The 19,119-nt window shown below is 37.7% G+C and overlaps 1 protein-coding gene across 2 annotated transcripts in view; it reads left to right on the top strand.

The window, feature by feature from the left end:
• Positions 1 to 19,119, top strand: part of LOC117258332 (metabotropic glutamate receptor 7-like) — a 100,585-nt gene that overhangs the window by 66,593 nt on the left and 14,873 nt on the right. For both annotated transcript variants that reach the window (XM_033629138.2, XM_033629139.2), the window contains exon 8: positions 8,933 to 9,868. In XM_033629138.2, coding sequence (XP_033485029.1) covers positions 8,933 to 9,868 — 936 coding nt within the window. The remainder of the gene's footprint in view (positions 1 to 8,932; positions 9,869 to 19,119) is intronic.

The following is a 19,119-nucleotide window of genomic DNA, read 5'->3' as shown; positions in this document are numbered from 1 at the left end:
CAACGAGGCTGTAACCGTGTTCGGCATGATGACATTCTGTCTCATTTGGCATCCTGTTATTAACCGTTTTTTTAAGATGCCTAAAAGCTTCAAAATTCACAAGTGAGGTATTTTCTGTCTAATTTTATGTCACAGAACAAAATGTCAAAGTCTCTTCAGCTTGTGTTAACCACAGACCTTATTTGAGGCATTTATCCAAAAACCTATTACAGAAAACCTGACTTCAGGATGAGGAAACCAGTAGTGCTAAAATGAACTCATTTTCAGGTTTTCTGACTCATTCCTGCACCACTCTTTTCAAAATATGGTGTTTGCATGAGCAAGGAAGAATCAGATTTCTCATATTCCCCGTTGTCTCACATTGCCAAACATATCTTGCTTTGGCCAATACTAGCGAAAAGTCTGGTTGATATCATCCTAATTCCACATTAAGGGAAAAGAATTCTCTGGCTTGTTTGTCCTTATTTAAACTAATCTCAATCATATTTGGCAGTGCTACACCCAGGACACAGTGACGGTAATCTTGTAAAATAATGTTGGGAGGGAACTAGGATGGAACACTCGTATATGGGGAGGCAAGCCTGGCATTAAAATGGCTTCCTGCAAAAGAAAACATTAAACATTAAAAGATGTTTTAGCATTTTTAAGTTGCTAGCTCGGAGGTTGTTGTTTTAAGCAAAGCACGAAATGTGGAGATACTAGTTTAACGTAGAGACGGATTTTCAAACAGTAACATGTTTCCTGTGTATTACATTTATGTGACTTGAGACCATGATCACCAACATAACGTAAAGTAATAACAAACGATTGCGCACAGCATGGCTAAAGTACAACAAATGATACATAAACAAAGGAAGGACATTCTTAAAAAGGCACCTAATTTACAAATAACATTTGGCTTATTTAATTGTATTAACAAAATTAATTCACACATCAACAGGCAGTTAAAATAACACTCTGGCAAATACCTTTATTAAAAACAAGATCCCAGAAGTCTCAGATTAATGGAGACGAACAAAGCACTCCGTCTTCAGGTGAAATACAGTAATCTCATATATTAATTCTTTGAGCATCAGCAGTCTAACAGACCAACACGTATCGTCTCTAGGTCTTCATCCATGAAGATGGAGATTATTTCACCTGAAGACATAGTGCCTGTTTTTGTTGTTTTGTTTTGTTATACAAGGTTGTCTGCATAATATGAGACTTGCAGGATCTTGTTTATATAGCTAAAGGTATTTGCCAGAGTATTATTTTAACCACTCTATCTATATTTAAATTAATTTTATTACAATCAGACAGCCTTGGGTGTTTTGAAAGGCACCTTTTTGAATTAAATGTATTATTATTTTTATTATTATTATGAGCCAGAAGTTATTTGTAAGCTAGGCTCCTTTTTAAAGAATGTTCTTCTTTCTACCTGCCTCGCCACAGAGCACCTGTCAGACCAGCCATCAGAGCCGAGCAGCGCTCTCCTCTTCTATTGTAACCTTATCTATAATTCATCACGCTTCCAGTCTTACACTCAAACAAACTATGATACTCGTCTCCCAAACGATTGTCACTATAGAGGCTGCGGATCATCTGGTTTCTGTCCAGCCCTTTACATCTTGCAGTGACTTTAGGGATACTGCTGTTGTTCACTCGAAAATTACAAATAGCCTGCCTGTACTTTTGGTTTTCAAACAACAGACACTTTTCCAGTTTAATAGGCTCACAGCTATTCTGTGGTCCATAGACCTATAGGTCATTGATAAACAATGCAAACAACAATGGTGATAATTTTTCACCCTGTCTAACTCCTGCAAGGCTTGCAAAAAGCTCAGACTTAGCCCCATTAACAAAAATGCATGATTTGATGTTTTTGTACATTTTCATTAATAAAACCAAGAATTTAGCATTAATACCTGCTGTTATCAGCCAGTGTGCATCCCTCCAGACTGCATCACATGCCTACTATAATCAATGAAAGAACAAAACATTTTCTTTATAAAGAATACAAATCAACAAAGGGTTTCAGTAAGAAAAGATTTGATCGATGGTGGAGTAACTCTTTTAAATCCTGCCTGAGTTTCCCTCAGGATAGAATTATCCTCACAGAACTTACATGGCTTTGCATTTAATACGTGTGTAACCAGTTTACCAAGAGAAACTCAAGAGTGTGATGCTTCTGTAATTATTACAACCCCAGATGTTACCTTCCCTCTTATGAATTGGCACAAATAAACCAAGCATCCAATCATCAGGAGCAATGCCAGAATCCAAAATCTTGTTAAAAGTAAGAGACATAGGCATGCAGTGCTTTTAAAATACTCATTCAAGACTCTGCTGTCTTCTGCTGCTTCTCCCAGTTGTAGTTTTAGAATAATTTTGTGTTCTCTGAAAGTAGCATTTAAGACTCCACTGTCAAAAATTTGTCCATTACATCATCTTTGAAAAACTCATTCATCACTAAATCCCAGGCAGACAACCTTTTAAAATGCTTGTGAAAGTCTTAAGGCTGAATTGGACAATGTTTCTTATCTTTGCCACCGCCATTCAGCATCTTCCAATAAAGCCAAAATCCTGTCTGAATTAGGCGGCCAATGACAAGCTTATATCCACAGTCTACATCCTGTGAGCCCGATTATATTTCCTGTATACATGATAAATACGAGTAACCCAGTGCTGATTACTGCACGCTATTTGCGCAGGTGCTGTGAGGTTTATAAAAGCAAACCAGCAATGGGAGATGAGAGCAACAGGAAATACAGAGGACTACTATGTACATTAACTACCACTTGAAAACATTTAAAAAATTAGTGTAATGAGTTTGTCGCACCACAGAAAAATGTGTTATTAAGCACGCAGCCAAATTTGAGTAATTAAAAACATGGCCAAGTGTATGAAATTATGTTTCAAAATCATGATAAAAAGTCAGTATTGACTTCTCTGAGATGCTGGGGGTGTGTCTGCTGAATGTGCTGAAGCCACGCCCACTCACGGGAAAGCTGCAGCCTCTTTTAACACTACAATGAATGCTTCCTCTAGCAGCTTTATTGGACTTATACAGCCGTACATTTTTGAGCCACCAGAGCCAAAATTAATTAATTCCAAACCATTTCCAGGCCTGGAAAACAGATTTTGTAATTTCATAACTGTGTCAGGAATTTCATGACTGTTGGAACCCTGCTTTTTGTACAAAACTCGCTTCAGCGGTGAGATGCTTCTACTGTCGCCATTGTTTGTATTTCTGTTGCATCACTTGGCTGAAGCCACAGCGGGATTTATAGTTGTGTGGCAGACCCTACGTCATAGCCTACGCACGTAGCCTACCCTGTTGTGAGCATTTACACTTGTGTGGTGGTGTGTCTGTGTCACTCTGCAGTTACACCTCCAAAACACTGGTCGGCGGCAGAGGTTTATGTGAAGTGCTGTAAAGTTTAGTTGATTAAAAACACACATTAAACATGGCTTAATAGAGAGAGTTTCAAACACAAGTACACAAATCAGCTTCACTATAACTCACAGCATTCACAGACAAAGCACTTGTCTTTATCTGGACACATTTTCCAAACAAATACAACATGCTAACATTATTAGCACAAGCCTATGGCATTTTCCATTGTATAAATTAGTAAAGCGACAGGCGGAGATTTCCTCTGCTCATGTGAAGCCAGCATGAATCCCGAAGTATAAATCCCAGAAGGATATGTTACACACAAGACTTAAAATGCTATTTATGTGGAGGCTTAATTGTCTCCTCAATTTATTATTTCTTATCTGTGAAATAAAAGTAAATAAAAGCTTTGTTTCCACTGATAACAGTCAGCATCACTTAATAACCGTAATAAGCTGCACACATGCAACAGTATTCCAGTATCCTGTTTCGGTTTTTTAGGAGTACTCCAGCTAGCATGTGAGGGTTTCTCCTAAACAGGATAAAGACCTATCCGGGATTCTGAAAATGGGATATTATGTTTACATGCTCAAACACATCAACAGGATTCTCCAAAAACCAGATCATTAACAGGTAGTCATGTCCATGTAAACGCACTCATTGAAACATGGTTTTATCAGAGATTATTAAATGTGCAAAAGATGCTTTTAAGAAGAGGAAAAAATCATGTAATTATTCTGTCAAAGGTTTATAAATCAGTGATACAATGCAGTACTTTTAGTCTGTCACATTGTCATGCTTTTAAAAGAAGGTTTAATGTGTTTTGGCCTGTAAAAGGATGTCAGGGCAGGACTAAAATATCAGCAAGGGCTTGATTTAAGAGTTCAACATTAAAAAGACAACAACAGACATTACTCCATTGTTGGAGATCACTCTGCTCCCACTGCATAGGTTTGAAGGAGTGACGGTGAAGGAGTAGGAGGAAGAGAACAACATGTTTCTAACCCAAGTGTCAAACCATATATGTTCAGTCGTTGGCAGCAGAGTACTGCTGAAGATGTTGATGTTGTTGGAAACTGACACCTGAATAAACACCTCCCATGTTCCTCCTGATGTAGCTTCTCCTGCAGGTTTTACTGTACACGATGAAGCTCTAAATTTATGACATTTTATCAGATGGAATTTAAGGCACACCGAAGAAAGCAAGATAAATCATGTGAAAGTTCTCGGTACTTTACAGAAAAACTGAAGGGTTTTACTAGGTAAATATATATTTTTGGCATGTTCAAAAAATAGCAGAACCCAGGGGATAACAACATGGATTGAGCATTTTTCATTTCATGGGAGCTTTAAATAACTTTCTTCAAAAATATACTGTGTAATATCTGGTTAGGCATGGAGCTAGAGACAGCTGCCGCGCTGCTTTTATAGGTGCAAGGTGTTGGTTTTGTAGCTACTATGATAGATCTCGCTGTCACAACACAAAAATGGGCTCGGGTGATTCATGTGGACAATAAAGAAACTGATGAGTTTTATTTTATTTCAAGGCAAACATGGTTCGAAAAAGCCCGTGCTGTATGATGGGATGAAACCTGAGCTGAACATTTCTATGTATTTCTATGGAAGTCAGACTCCACACAAAAAAACATGACATTTACATACAGATGAGTTAACATTTGCATAATGGCTCTCTGGTTCACAAGAATTAAACTCAACTGAATGGATTGGATGGCACAGGTGGAACAGTGTCTGCTGCTGGAGATTTGTGCTGCATTCTGTTTTAGTGTGATTACAAACCAAATGCTGTTAAAGTGCAATTATATTTCAATGCAATAGCTGTCACTTTGTTCAGTAACACATTATGGGGCAGTCTAATTCAAAGGTTGTACAGAGATGAGCATATTCATCGATAAAGAAGTTCAATGTAACGCTGTTCCACCTCACAAAAGCTCAAATTAACTGTAAAATTAACAACTAAACCAAAACCCAAATGAAAACTATGGCAGCCGTACGAGTCCAAGGTGTCAAAAATCTTGCTTCCGGTCTCCATGGCAACAGAGCTGTTGGTCTCATTACTGTTTCCTCACTGTGTGTAATCGGGAGGTTTTCCAGTGAGCACCATTCATTGTCCAAATAACAAATGGCACCTTCATGCCCCCAGATAAATGGCAGATGATAATCTACCTAGACACCACAGAAACAACACATTTGTCATACAGGTGCACACAACACGAACACACTCTAGATAGGGGGGTGTGTGTGTGTGTGTGTGTGTGTGTGTGTGCTGTATCTGCAATTATTGGCAGTAGCCACATTAGGAGGAGGTGATGCTGTTAGTATCCTCAGCTGGATTCCTGTTGTATGTGATGATATTTGGACCTGGTGGAGATTTTTTTTTTCTTTATCTGCTGACGTTTACGTTTAAGAGTATCATGAGTTATGTGAGTGTACAGCTACAAGTGGAGAGATAGTCAGAGAGAATTTCCATGTGTTTGATGTTTTCTCACATCGGTTTAAATTCCATTTCACACCACAGAAATGAAAAGATGAGCAGTGAAGGAAAATAGCACTTTCTTAAAGGAATATTTTGACATTTTGGGGAATACACTTATTCCCTTTCTTGCTGAGAGTTAGATGAGAAGATTGGTGCTACTCTCATGTCTGTATGCCAAATACAGCCAGCATAGTTTAACAAAAAAATCCGCCTACCAGCACCTCTAAAACTCACTAATTAGCACTCTATATCTCGTCTGTTCAACCCGTACAAAATCTGAAGTGTAAAAATGTGAAGTTGTGGTTTTACTGGAGGTTATGTGCAGGACTATTTCTTGGAGTCTTGCTTGAGTCTCACAGTCACCGTGACAGCAGCTGTTGGTTTTTGTATGGATTAAACAAACAAGATACAACACGCTAATTAGTGAGCTTTAGAGGTGCTGGTAGGGGAAGGGCTTTGTTACCTTTGGACAAAGACAGGCTAGCGGTTTCCTTATTCTTTCAGTCAAGGCTGCTAAGCTGCTGTAAAATCATCATCACCTGCAGACTGTTCATATTTAATGGATAGACATGAGGGTGGTATCAATCTTTTCATCTAACTCTCAGTAGGAAAATGAATACGGTATATGTATTTCTCTAAATTCCTTAGAAGGTGCCCTCTATGATTTTCTTGTAAACAAAGAAATGTTCAGTCAGGACCCCTTTAATCAAAGAAAACTTTATTTCCATTTGCAGTATTATATTGCAGTATTATATTTGGCAGTAGGGCTCTGCTCTAGAGCCTCTCTGCCTTTCCTCAGGCCTATGCAGAAAGCCTAAGCCTTAAGGCAGAGAGAGCAAACCTCCCTGCCCTTCCATGTGCCTACATGAAAAGCCTAAGGCAGGGAGAGCAGCAGCAAAGACCCTCCAGAAACAGAACAGAACAGCAGTTTAAATAGGGTGCCCTGAATGAGATTCGCCAATTGGTTGCATAGAAAGGAATCATCTGATCTATCAGCTGCTCCATTAGTTTATTGGGCTATTTGAGATCAGCTAGGATGTGAGCTGAGCTTGACATTGTGTGCTGCCTGAACTAATGCTATGCACAATGCCTTGTGCGTATCCTTGAGTTCTAACAAATGTGTTGAATGCATGTCCTTCCTCATAAAACATGCAAAGCCATGTTTTAGCATTTTAAATCCTGCATTTTTTGTAAACCCATGTTTGTAAGTGCGCAGTCTTCTTCCTAATCTCTATAAACAGACATCTTTGTATGTATGCAGAATCTGTAAGCAACGGTACAAGATTTTGGTATCACAGGCTTCTGGTTTTCAGTTTGTGGTCCATTTGTAGTCTGAGTAGTGTTGACCAATCAGGTTTAAGCAGCAGATAAACAGTCTGTGTGGAAAGCAAACGAGATGGAACGCACTGGCCAAAATGCCATCTGAGAACCCACTGACTATCTTGGTTTATAGAAATTAGCCAAAATTGACCAGCACTCAAATGATGAAGTCTAAATACACCAGAAGCCTTGAAATATTGGCTGTTGCCCCCACAGATGTATAAAGAGAGCTGGATAGAGCATTGTTTGTTCCCTATGAAAGTTGGTTAGTGGCGCAGTGATTTACAGATGCTTCTTTTACAATGTCAAAGTCAATGGGAGAACGGCTTTCTGGGGCCAGTGACATCACATGATGGACCCAGAAGTTGTAGGGTTTGGCCAGTATTTCAAATTGGCTTCAAAGCCTGGCGCTGTTGCAGGGAGCGTCAAGGGGCGCCGAGATTTACCTCCTTCCGTGCCTTTGCTGACACATTGCTGTGTTTCTTAATTCAGGATGATGTATCATGTCACTTTTGTACATGTGTGTGCTTGGACGTCCTTGTGAATGTACAGGAGACAAACAAAACGGGGCCACATTACAAAAAAATGCCTTGTGGCACTATTAGAGTTCTGAAACTCCACAGGGTGCCTTTTAAGTTATGAATTCATTTCACAACAAGACAAAATGCACGCTACAAAAATTATCACTGGAATTAATTCCTGTTCATTTCCAATATAGTTTTTATGCTATGCTACTCTATGATTTTAATGTAGGTTGTTCCACACTCATTGTCTCAAAGCACCTTTTAAATCTGTCATATTGGGGCAGTTTTAGAGGACAATAAAAATCAGTTTAACAGTCATACCACTAAAATGTGTACTTTGCTGTGTTTTTTGTTTCTTCTTTGTCTTTTTATTTTGGCTCATATATTGCTCTGAAGCTGCTATGTAGGAGAATCTTAAATCTTCTGGTGCTTTTAGAGCCATGGATCAGAGCGCTTTCATAATAAATCAAAAGATCAGCTCAGAGTATAATGAAAGCTTTTTTAACACCCTAACAAAATATGTAAGAGCCCTAAAAAAATCCATTTCTTCACGGCTGTTTTAGGGCCGACTTGTACATTGAGACTATAGTTTGAGCTTAAACCGTGAAACACCTCGGGGCCTTTTCGGATTGGAGTTTCAGATAGTTCTTCAGTGCGTCTGTATACTGCACTTTTCATTTTGATGACAAGATCATAAATAGAAATAGCTCTGCAAAGTCTAAAAGAGGCATTTGCACTCCCAAAGTCCCATTCTCCTTCCTTATCATCACATATTTCATACCTCACTGGCTTCTGTATTAAAACATAATGTCTTTTGCATTTCACATTTCTTTATTTTTATTTCACTGAACAAAGGTAAGCTCTGTTGCCATGGTGATTTCAATTACTTTCAAGTATTAGAAAAGGCAATCCCTCTTAGAAATTGGCAGGAAAGATGTTGTACTGTATTAGGCCAATTGTTTTTTTGTTTTTTTTTACTTAATTTTTCAGCTGTTCGGAAAGATTGCATTGTGCTGTATTTTTGCAGAGAATGTAGCTTCATGAGAATTACAATGTAGTTTCTAGTGGGCACTTAATAAGTTGCAGATGTTATGTCATGCCAAAAATCCAGGTACTTTTCATTATCCTCATGGTTTTTCATATTCAGTGGTACTTCTGTTTTATGGCTCTTTCGCTAACCATATCATCCTGTGCTGTGTGTCATCTCTCCACCAGCTGGAAGAGCTTCAGTGGCCAGATGGGGAGCAGGAGGTGCCTATCTCTGTGTGCAGTCTGCCCTGTAAAACTGGAGAGAGGAAGAAGAGGGTAAAGGGCATGCCGTGCTGCTGGCACTGTGAGCTATGTGACGGGTACCAGTATCAGTATGATGAGACTTCCTGCAGACTGTGTGCCTACAACATGCGGCCCAACCCCAACAGAACCGCCTGCCAGCCCATCCCAATTGTGAAGCTGGAGTGGCACTCTGCTTGGGCAATTATCCCCGTCTTCCTGGCCATGCTTGGTATCATTGCCACCATCTTTGTCATGGCCACCTTTATACGCTACAACGACACACCTATCGTGCGGGCATCGGGCCGAGAGCTGAGTTACGTGCTGCTAACTGGCATCTTCCTGTGTTACATCATCACCTTCCTGATGATTGCCAAGCCTGACGTAGCCGTGTGTGCCTTCAGGAGGATCTTCCTGGGCCTGGGCATGTGCATCAGCTACGCCGCGCTGCTCACCAAGACCAACCGTATCTATCGGATCTTTGAGCAGGGCAAGCAGACGGTCACCGCCCCGCGCTTCATCAGCCCCACCTCGCAGATTGCCATTACTTCTAGTCTGATCTGCGTGCAGCTGCTGGGCGTGCTGGTGTGGTTCGCCGTGGACCCTCCAAACACCATCGTTGACTACGATGAGCAGAAAACCATCAACCCCATGCTGGCCCGTGGCGTGCTGAAGTGTGACATCACAGACCTACAGATAATCTGCTCGTTGGGCTACAGCATCCTGTTGATGGTGACCTGCACCATCTACGCCATCAAGACACGGGATGTACCAGAAGACTTCAATGAAGCCAAGCCCATTGGCTTCACTATGTACACCACTTGCATAGTCTGGCTGGCCTTTATCCCGATTTTCTTTGGCACAGCCCAGTCGGCAGAGAAGGTGAGTCATTTCTTTCTCTCGTGCTTTCTCTCTCTCTCTCTCTCTCTCTCTTTGTTGCCATCCTTCTCTTTGTCTGTCTGTCTCCCTCCTCTCACAAATTTCCCTTTCATTCCTTCGGCCCTGTTTTTATCTTGTCCAAACACATGCACACATGCATATTTGTACAAAATGAAAACACCAACAGTAAAAAAGGGAGCACACTCACACGTACTTCGTGACTGTATAAGTTATGGGTTCATTTTCTTTTGATTTCACATTCACATGGCTCTGATGTGCATGGAAACCCACACTAGGACCACCAAAGACAGAAATAGGCATAGAAAGGCGGAGGAAGGGTTGATGTTAAGCACCAGAATCCTGAATTGCCTGAGGAGTGATACGGATGGGGGTGCCGGCAGCTCCAGATGCCATTATCTTAGCTCTCACGCCTCGGGCTCAACATATACTATTATGCCTTATTCTGGAAAGGGAGACAAGCGAGTTGAGGAGGTAGAGGATGAGGAGGAGAAAGGCAGGGGGGGAAATGGTGGTGGGGGTAAATAGAAGTTTGATTCAACACATTCCATCTCTTGACAGCTGCGCTCTACTCAACAAAGCATTTGACACCGGGTGCTACTGGAGTTGATTGAGAATATGACATTTTGACCTGACACGCTAGTCATTGCTTATCTGGGCAGGACTGGACAGAATACAGATACATTCATCGGCTGGACTCATGAGCTGCGCGTGCTGCCTGGCAGGCTGCGTGTACGAGACGGAGCGGAGGGGAAGTTTTCCACTGACAGAATATCGATGCTGACAGGAAAGTGTTACTCCTAACCTTTTGAGAGGCACGCCGTTCAATATCCTTCCTGCTAAGCTACCGCATGAGATGGATCAGAAACTGATTTTCCTCATCTCAATTTGCTGCTGATTTCATAGATGAATTACACCCTCAGCAGCGATTAGGAGTTCATTATGTTACTCACGGCGACTAGCGAGGCAGTAATGTGTTTATCTTTCCCCTTTATGCAGTTAACTCTTTCCTCACACCAGCTCCTGCCTCAGACTCACCTCCAGTTCACACCACAGCATCCTGGTGTAATGGCCTTCGTGGGCGCATTTCTGCTTACTCCCCAGCCACTGCAAGTGAGAAGTGCCTTTGCATGTCTCGATAACATCCTTTCCTAAAGCTGCAGTGTAGTTAAGGGGGAGTGAAGCTATCTCATCCATTATTTCCGCTTACTTACACTTAAAGGGACAGTTCACCCCAAAAATTTAAAATAAACATTTTTCTTCTTACCAGTAGTGCTATTTACCAATCGAGATTGTTTTATTGTGAGTTGCTGAGTTGTTGAGTTATCGACCATAGAGATGTCTGTCCTCTCTTAAATATAATGGAACTAGATGGCACTCAGCTTGTGGTGCTCAAAGCACCAAATAATGGATTTGAAAAACTGACCAGCAGTGTCTTTTTCCAGAAATCATGACTCGGGTCACTCAAGATAATCCACAGACCTTGTTGAAAGGTGTTTCATGTAGGAACTGTCGGTCTGCCAATCTACACCTGCCAACCGCATTACCACGCCGCAGAATGAAGGAGGCTTGCGTCTACTGTTAGCTCACTTAGCACCACTGAGCTAGCTAACATTACAACTCAGCCTAGGAGGATGCCATGTTTACATGTTGTCACAAGCCTCTCATCAGTGATACAGCTGGCTGGTGCTGGTTAGATGAAAGAAACTGCTCACAACAGGGTATGTGGATTATCTTGAGTAACTTGGTCATAATTTCCGGAAAAAGACAATGCATGTTTTATTTTTATTTCTTTTTTTGGTGTTTTGAGCACCACAAGCCGAGTGCCATCGTGTTCCATAATATTAGAGAGAAGGCAGAAATCTCAACAACTCACACCAAATCAATCTAGATTCATAAATAGCTCTACAGGTAAGAGGAAAAATATGTATTTTTGATTTTGGGGTGAACTGTCCCTTTCAAATTTTCAGGATGAACACACATTCCTCACATCATCTCAGATCCCTTCATGAATACTTCACTAAAAGTGCTGGTGTCATTGGTGACAGATGAGATTGATAGTGTCTCTGTGCGTAGATGTGCATGTGAATTAACTGTTGAAAGCTAAATGTGATGCGTTTGACTAAATTCTCATTTTAAAAGTGCCTTGCCCTGTTGTGTTTTTGAGTGCAGATGTGGCAAAACACCCACGCAGATTTGAATAAACTCTCTGACCCCAGGTTGGTTGATATCAATAAATTTAGGAAAACAGTGGCAGGATGTGATGCCAGCTGCCAGTGATAATCCGAAGATATTAGACTGGCTGTTTGACCTTATGTTGTTTTGTTGTAGTGTATTGAGGGCTGGGCAGTGTATTTATATTATATCAATATTGTGATAGACTAGATATTGTCTTAGATTTTGGATTTCGTAATATTGTAAGTGTAGTCTTTTCCTGATTTTAAAGGCTGCATTACAGTAAGGTAATTTTCTGAATTTGCCAGACTGTTGTAGCTGTTCTATTATTTGCTTTTACCCAGTTATCATTACATCCACATATATCCACCCTACGATATCATCGCAATATCGATATCAAGGTATTTGGTATTTGATTTTCTCCATTCACCTAGCCGAGATTGTGTTCTACCAGAAGTTGTAACTGTGCACTGAGTAGAGTTTATTTAACTCAGCACCATTTAGATGCCCTTATTTTCCACACCTGTGACTCCCTCTCCCTCCAGCTCCCCTCTGTATTGCCCATTCAAACTCATGTTGAGGGAAGCCATGCGAAAACGGTAACAAAAGATCACAGACCATCCCTCTCGCCTCCTGTGCACCTGCATGTGCTCAGTCAACTACTCAGCACTCTCAAGTTAATGACTGTGAGAGTCACCAGCATCCAAATTCAGCTGTCCTCAGGCCTGGAGATCAACTGACTCTTGAAACAAACTCCAGGCCTGCAAGTCACTGTTGGAACAGGCCTTGGAACAATCAGATGACATTGAAATGTGGTAAATAGCGTTAACAAAGTCACAAAGCAGTTTTCCACATGACTGCGAATATTTAAATGAAGGAACAAGCAAATAGATATAAGGGATGCTGTCACTGAACACAAAAAGTCTCTTATTCGGTAACATCTTTGACCACAAAACAACATTTCTTACACTTCAGAAGAGTAGTATGATGATATAATGAAACATTTTCTCTGAAGCGTAAAAGATCTAGATGGAAACTTTCTAGTAAAACATCCACAAGATTCAGTCGCGCTTAAAGGAGAACTTCATGTCATGAAAACTAACACATCTCAATGCGTGTCTGGAAACCACTTAGGCTCATGTAAGATGTCTCCTGTACCCACAAGCCCTTTTGAAGAGAGACTGTGCTGCCAAGTATCATTAGCAATGACTAACTGTACTCAATGAAAACTTTCTCATTCTAGCTTTCAGCAGGTAAAATGTAAATTGCAACTTCTAATCATCCCATCTCTCTCTGGAAAACAACTTCTCTGACAGGAGTTGGACTTGACATCTCACTGCAGAGATGTGGAGTCTTCTGAAAATTATATGTTAGTCTTTTGAAAATAAAACGTGAAATTCTCCTGCAGATCCGATGTTTTATGTTTGAAACGTTGCGCACATTGCACCAGAGGCAGACTGCAGGCAAAAAGATAAAACTGGTCAAGTGAAATGTAAAGCAGGAAAAGTTGTAGGTTTTATTTTGAAAATAGATGTTCAACATTCATGACCTGGGCCTGGTTTTATATATCAAGTGGGAGAGAGTGTGAAGTTGCATTTTTAAAACACTCAGAGCCACAAAGCAGAAATTATGTATTGCACTTTCAGAGTACATAAAGGCATCCTACAGTAAAATTTAAGACTTTTTTTAAGCCCCTTTCCATACAAACATTATTATCGCCACTTGGAGTTTTAACTGGTTACATCAGCTACACACTTTAACTTACATTTTCTATACACTGATTATTAGATAACACAACAGTTTGTGATCACTCTTTGAATCACTGTGTTAATGCAGCACAAGTCAAATAGACAGGGTGAAAACAAAGCACAAGAGAATTGTATTGAGTGCTGCTAACCCAATGCAAGGATTATGAGAAAAAGTCATATCAATAATACACAGGAGCTAGAAGGGCACAGACACACACTTGAAATCTTTGCTACATGGCTACTATATATTGATTATTTATATTATTATATATTAAAGGAATTGGAGGTCATGAATTTCACTACATGTACTTGTATAACCAGTATTTAACCACTAACATTTCAATTTTGATAACAACTGATAAACCTTGATGAGCTCCAGGGGGGTGATGTCATGTGCTCCCCTTTAACAAACCTAATAAAATTTAACAGTATGGTATTTTATAAAGCATGTCATAGTAAATAGTATGCCACAGTTTTTCAAAATATAGTATGTCATGTTAAATCAAAGTGTCAGTATAGCAGCTGCATATAAAACCTGCATATTAGGGTTTGTCAACAAAAAACATCATAGTATAGTATGCTATGAAAAAAAATCATAATACAGTATGACATAGAAATCTTCACAAAAAGTCAGTATAGTATGACATTTAAATCTTCATAAAACAATGTCAGTATGGTATGTCATAAAAATCGAAATAAAAGTGTCATTCATAAAAACGTCATAGTATGATATGACATAAAAATGTTCATAAAAAAATGTCATAGCATAGTTTGACATAAAAATCTTTATTAAAACATCATAGTATGACATAAAAATCTTAAAAAAAAGTCATATTATGGTATGTCATAAAAATCTAAATACAGACGTCATAGTATAGTATGACATAAAAATCTTGATAAAAACGTCATAGTATAATATGATAGAAAATGAAAACATCAGTATGGTATGACAAAAAACTTCATTAAAAAAAAGTCATAGTATAGTATGACATAAAAATCTTCATAAAAATGTCATAGTATGGTATTTCATTAAAATATAAATAAAAACATCATAGTATAGTACAACATATAAATTTTCATAAAAAGGTCAGTATAGTATGACATAAAAACCTTCATAAGGACGTCATAGTATAGTACAGTCAGGTTCATAATTATTTGGACAATGATACAGTTGTCGTCATTTTGGCTCTGTACACCACCACAATGGGTTTTAAATGGAACAATGAATACCTGCTTAAAGTGCAGACTCTCAGCTTTCATTTAAGGCTTTTTTCAAAAATGTAGTATGAACCATGTAGGAATTACAACCATTTCTTCACACAGTCCCCCGACTTTAAGGGCTCATAAGTATTTGGACAAACTAACATAATCATCAATTAAACAGTCAGTTTTAATACTTGGTTGCAAATCCTTTACAGTCAATGACTGCCTGAAGTGTTGGACACATAGGTATCATCAGATGCTGGGCTTCTTCCCTGGTGATGCTCTGCCAGCCCTTTACTGTAGCCGTCTGCACTTCCTGCTTGTGTTTTGGGTGTTTTGCCCTCAGTTTTGGCTTCAGCAAGAGAAACGCATGCTCAATTGGATTCAGGTCAGATGATATGACTTGGCCATTGCAGAACATTCCACTTCTTTGCCTTAAAAATGTCTTTGGTTGCTTTTGCAGTATGCTTCAGGTCATTGTCCATCTGCACTGTGAAGCATCGTCCAATGAGTTTTGAAGCATTTGGTTGAGTCTGAGCAGATAATGATTGATAACGCAATCAAACAGCGTGCAGTGACGGACGGAGTAAAATGTCGGCAGTGTGGCAATATTTTACTCCGTCCGTCAACGCACTCGCATTTGCGACTAAAAATAGTTTTGTGCAGGCAAAATAAATCATTCAGCACGCTGTGTGAGTACAGATTTCAACCAGCAGCAGAAACAAAACGGTGAATCCCACCGGTTGTGGGTTGAACTGGGGTCACAGACACGGACAGGAATACGTATTACTGTCAAATACGGCGGCGCATTATAACGGCTTACCGGCGATGGAGAAGTCCGGCTCCAGGTCAATTACTTGTTTTCATGACTGCCCAAAAGTACCTGAACAGCCGAGCCATGGCGGCACACAGTATGTGGCGTATCAGAGGAGAAACAAGCCGTTCACATTTCTCTCTTTGTGTCCACAAACCTCACCGCACTTTAGGGACTGTTCTTTACTTATGAAGGGACTTGTCAGGGGAGGAGGGTGGCTGGTTGATTTTTATTTCATTTATTTATTTTATTTTGATCCCCCCTATGTTAATCACTCATTGATGCTGTTTTTGAAGTATGAATAAGTCAATAAGTAATTTATTCCATTGAAATATCATTGATGTATTATAGAAAAGTGATTTATCTTTTTATGAATGACAAAAGGCACATCTGCCTCATTTTTGCTGTGGTATCATGATACTACTCAGAACCGTGATACTTTCACTGGTATCATACCGTGGGTCCCAATTTTGGTACCGTGACAACACTAATCTGGAGGAGGTTCATCTGCAAAAACTAATGAAGAACTGAAAAACGGCATTCGGTATTTGGTACTCGGTATTCAGCCAAGCGCTTCGGCCACAAATTTTCGTTTCGGTGCATCCCTACTCCTATTGGAATTAACGTTATCTGTGATAGTATGACGTAAAAATCTTCATAAAAACGTCATAGTATAGTATGACATAAAAATCTTCATAAAAATGGCATATTATGGTATGACATACAAATCTTCATAAAAACGTCATAGTATAGCATGACATAAAAATCTTCATAAAAACGTCATAGTATAGTATGTCATATAAATCTTCATAAAAATGTCATGGTATAGCATGACATAAAAATTTTCATAAAAACGTCATAGTATAGTATGTCATAAAAATCTTCATAAAAACGTCATAGTATAGCATGACATAAAAATCTTCATAAAAACGTCATAGTATAGCATGACATAAAAATCTTCATAAAAACGTCATAGTATAGTATGTCGTAAAAATCTTCATAAAAATGTCATAGTATAGTATGACATAAAAATCTTCATAAAAACGTCATAGTATAGTATGTCATAAATCTTCATAAAAATGTCATGTTATAGTATGACATAAAAATCTTCATAAAAACGTCGTAGTATAGTATGACAAAAATCTTCATAAAAACGTCATAGTATAGTATGACATAAAAATCTTCATAAAAACGTCATAGTATAGTATGTCATATAAATCTTCATAAAAACGTCATAGTATAGTATGACATAAAAATCTTCATAAAAACGTAGTATAGTATGACATAAAAATCTTCATAAAAACGTCATAGTATAGCATGACATAAAAATCTTCATAAAAACGTCATAGTATAGTATGTCGTAAAAATCTTCATAAAAATGTCATAGTATAGTATGTCATACAAATCTTCATAAAAACGTCATAGTATAGTATGACATAAAAATCTTCATAAAAACGTAGTATAGTATGACATAAAAATCTTCATAAAAACGTCATAGTATAGCATGACAAAAATCTTCATAAAAACGTCATAGTATGGTATGTCGTAAAAATCTTCATAAAAATGTCATAGTATAGTATGTCATACAAATCTTCATAAAAACGTCATAGTATAGTATGTCATATAAATCTTCATAAAAATGTCATAGTATAGTATGACATAAAAATCTTCATAAAAACGTCATAGTATAGTATGTCGTAAAAATCTTCATAAAAATGTCATAGTATAGTATGTCATACAAATCTTCATAAAAACGTCATAGTATAGTATGACATAAAAATCTTCATAAAAACGTCGTAGTATAGTATGACATAAAAATCTTCATAAAAACGTCATAGTATAGTATGTCATAAAAATCTTCATAAAAATGTCATGGTATAGCATGACATAAAAATCTTCATAAAAACGTCATAGTATAGTATGTCATAAAAATCTTCATAAAAACGTCATAGTATAGCATGACATAAAAATCTTCATAAAAACGTCATAGTATAGCATGACATAAAAATCTTCATAAAAACGTCATAGTATAGTATGTCGTAAAAATCTTCATAAAAACGTCATAGTATAGTATGTCATACAAATCTTCATAAAAACGTCATAGTATAGTATGTCATATAAATCTTCATAAAAATGTCATAGTATAGTATGACATAAAAATCTTCATAAAAACGTCATAGTATAGTATGTCATAAATCTTCATAAAAATGTCATGTTACAGTATGACATAAAAATCTTCATAAAAACGTCGTAGTATAGTATGACATAAAAATCTTCATAAAAACGTCATAGTATAGCATGACATAAAAATCTTCATAAAAACGTCATAGTATAGTATGTCATATAAATCTTCATAAAAACGTCATAGTATAGTATGACATAAAAATCTTCATAAAAACGTCATAGTATAGCATGACATAAAAATCTTCATAAAAACGTCATAGTATAGTATGTCGTAAAAATCTTCATAAAAATGTCATAGTATAGTATGTCATACAAATCTTCATAAAAACGTCATAGTATAGTATGTCATATAAATCTTCATAAAAATGTCATAGTATAGTATGACATAAAAATCTTCATAAAAACGTCATAGTATAGTATGTCATAAATCTTCATAAAAATGTCATGTTATAGTATGACATAAAAATCTTCATAAAAACGTCGTAGTATAGTATGACATAAAAATCTTCATAAAAACGTCATAGTATAGCATGACATAAAAATCTTCATAAAAACGTCATAGTATAGTATGTCATATAAATCTTCATAAAAACGTCATAGTATAGTATGTCATACAAATCTTCATAAAAACGTCATAGTATAGTATGTCATATAAATCTTCATAAAAATGTCATAGTATAGTATGACATAAAAATCTTCATAAAAACGTCATACTATAGTATTCGTAAAAATCTTAATAAAAAACGTCGTAGTATAGTATGACATAAAAATCTTCATAAAAACGTCATACTATAGTATGCGTAAAAATCTTAATAAAAAACATTGTAGTATAGTATGACATAAAAATCTTCATAAAAACGTCATACTATAGTATGCGTAAAAATCTTAATAAAAAACGTCGTAGTATAGTGTGACATAAAAACCTTCATAAAAATGTCATAGTATAGTATGACATAAAAATCTTCATAAAAATGTCATAGTATAGTATGTCATAAAAATCTTCATAAAAACGCATAGTATAGTATGAGACAAGAATCTTCATAAAAACGTCCTAGTTTGACAAAAATCTTCATAAAAACATCATAGTATAGTATGACATACAAACCTTAATA

The sequence above is a fragment of the Epinephelus lanceolatus genome, chromosome 8 (assembly GCF_041903045.1).
Source record: "Epinephelus lanceolatus isolate andai-2023 chromosome 8, ASM4190304v1, whole genome shotgun sequence".
Taxonomy (NCBI): domain Eukaryota; kingdom Metazoa; phylum Chordata; class Actinopteri; order Perciformes; family Serranidae; genus Epinephelus; species Epinephelus lanceolatus.
The sequence above is the reverse complement of the archived record's forward strand: the minus strand, read 5'-3'. Positions and strand labels throughout refer to the sequence as shown.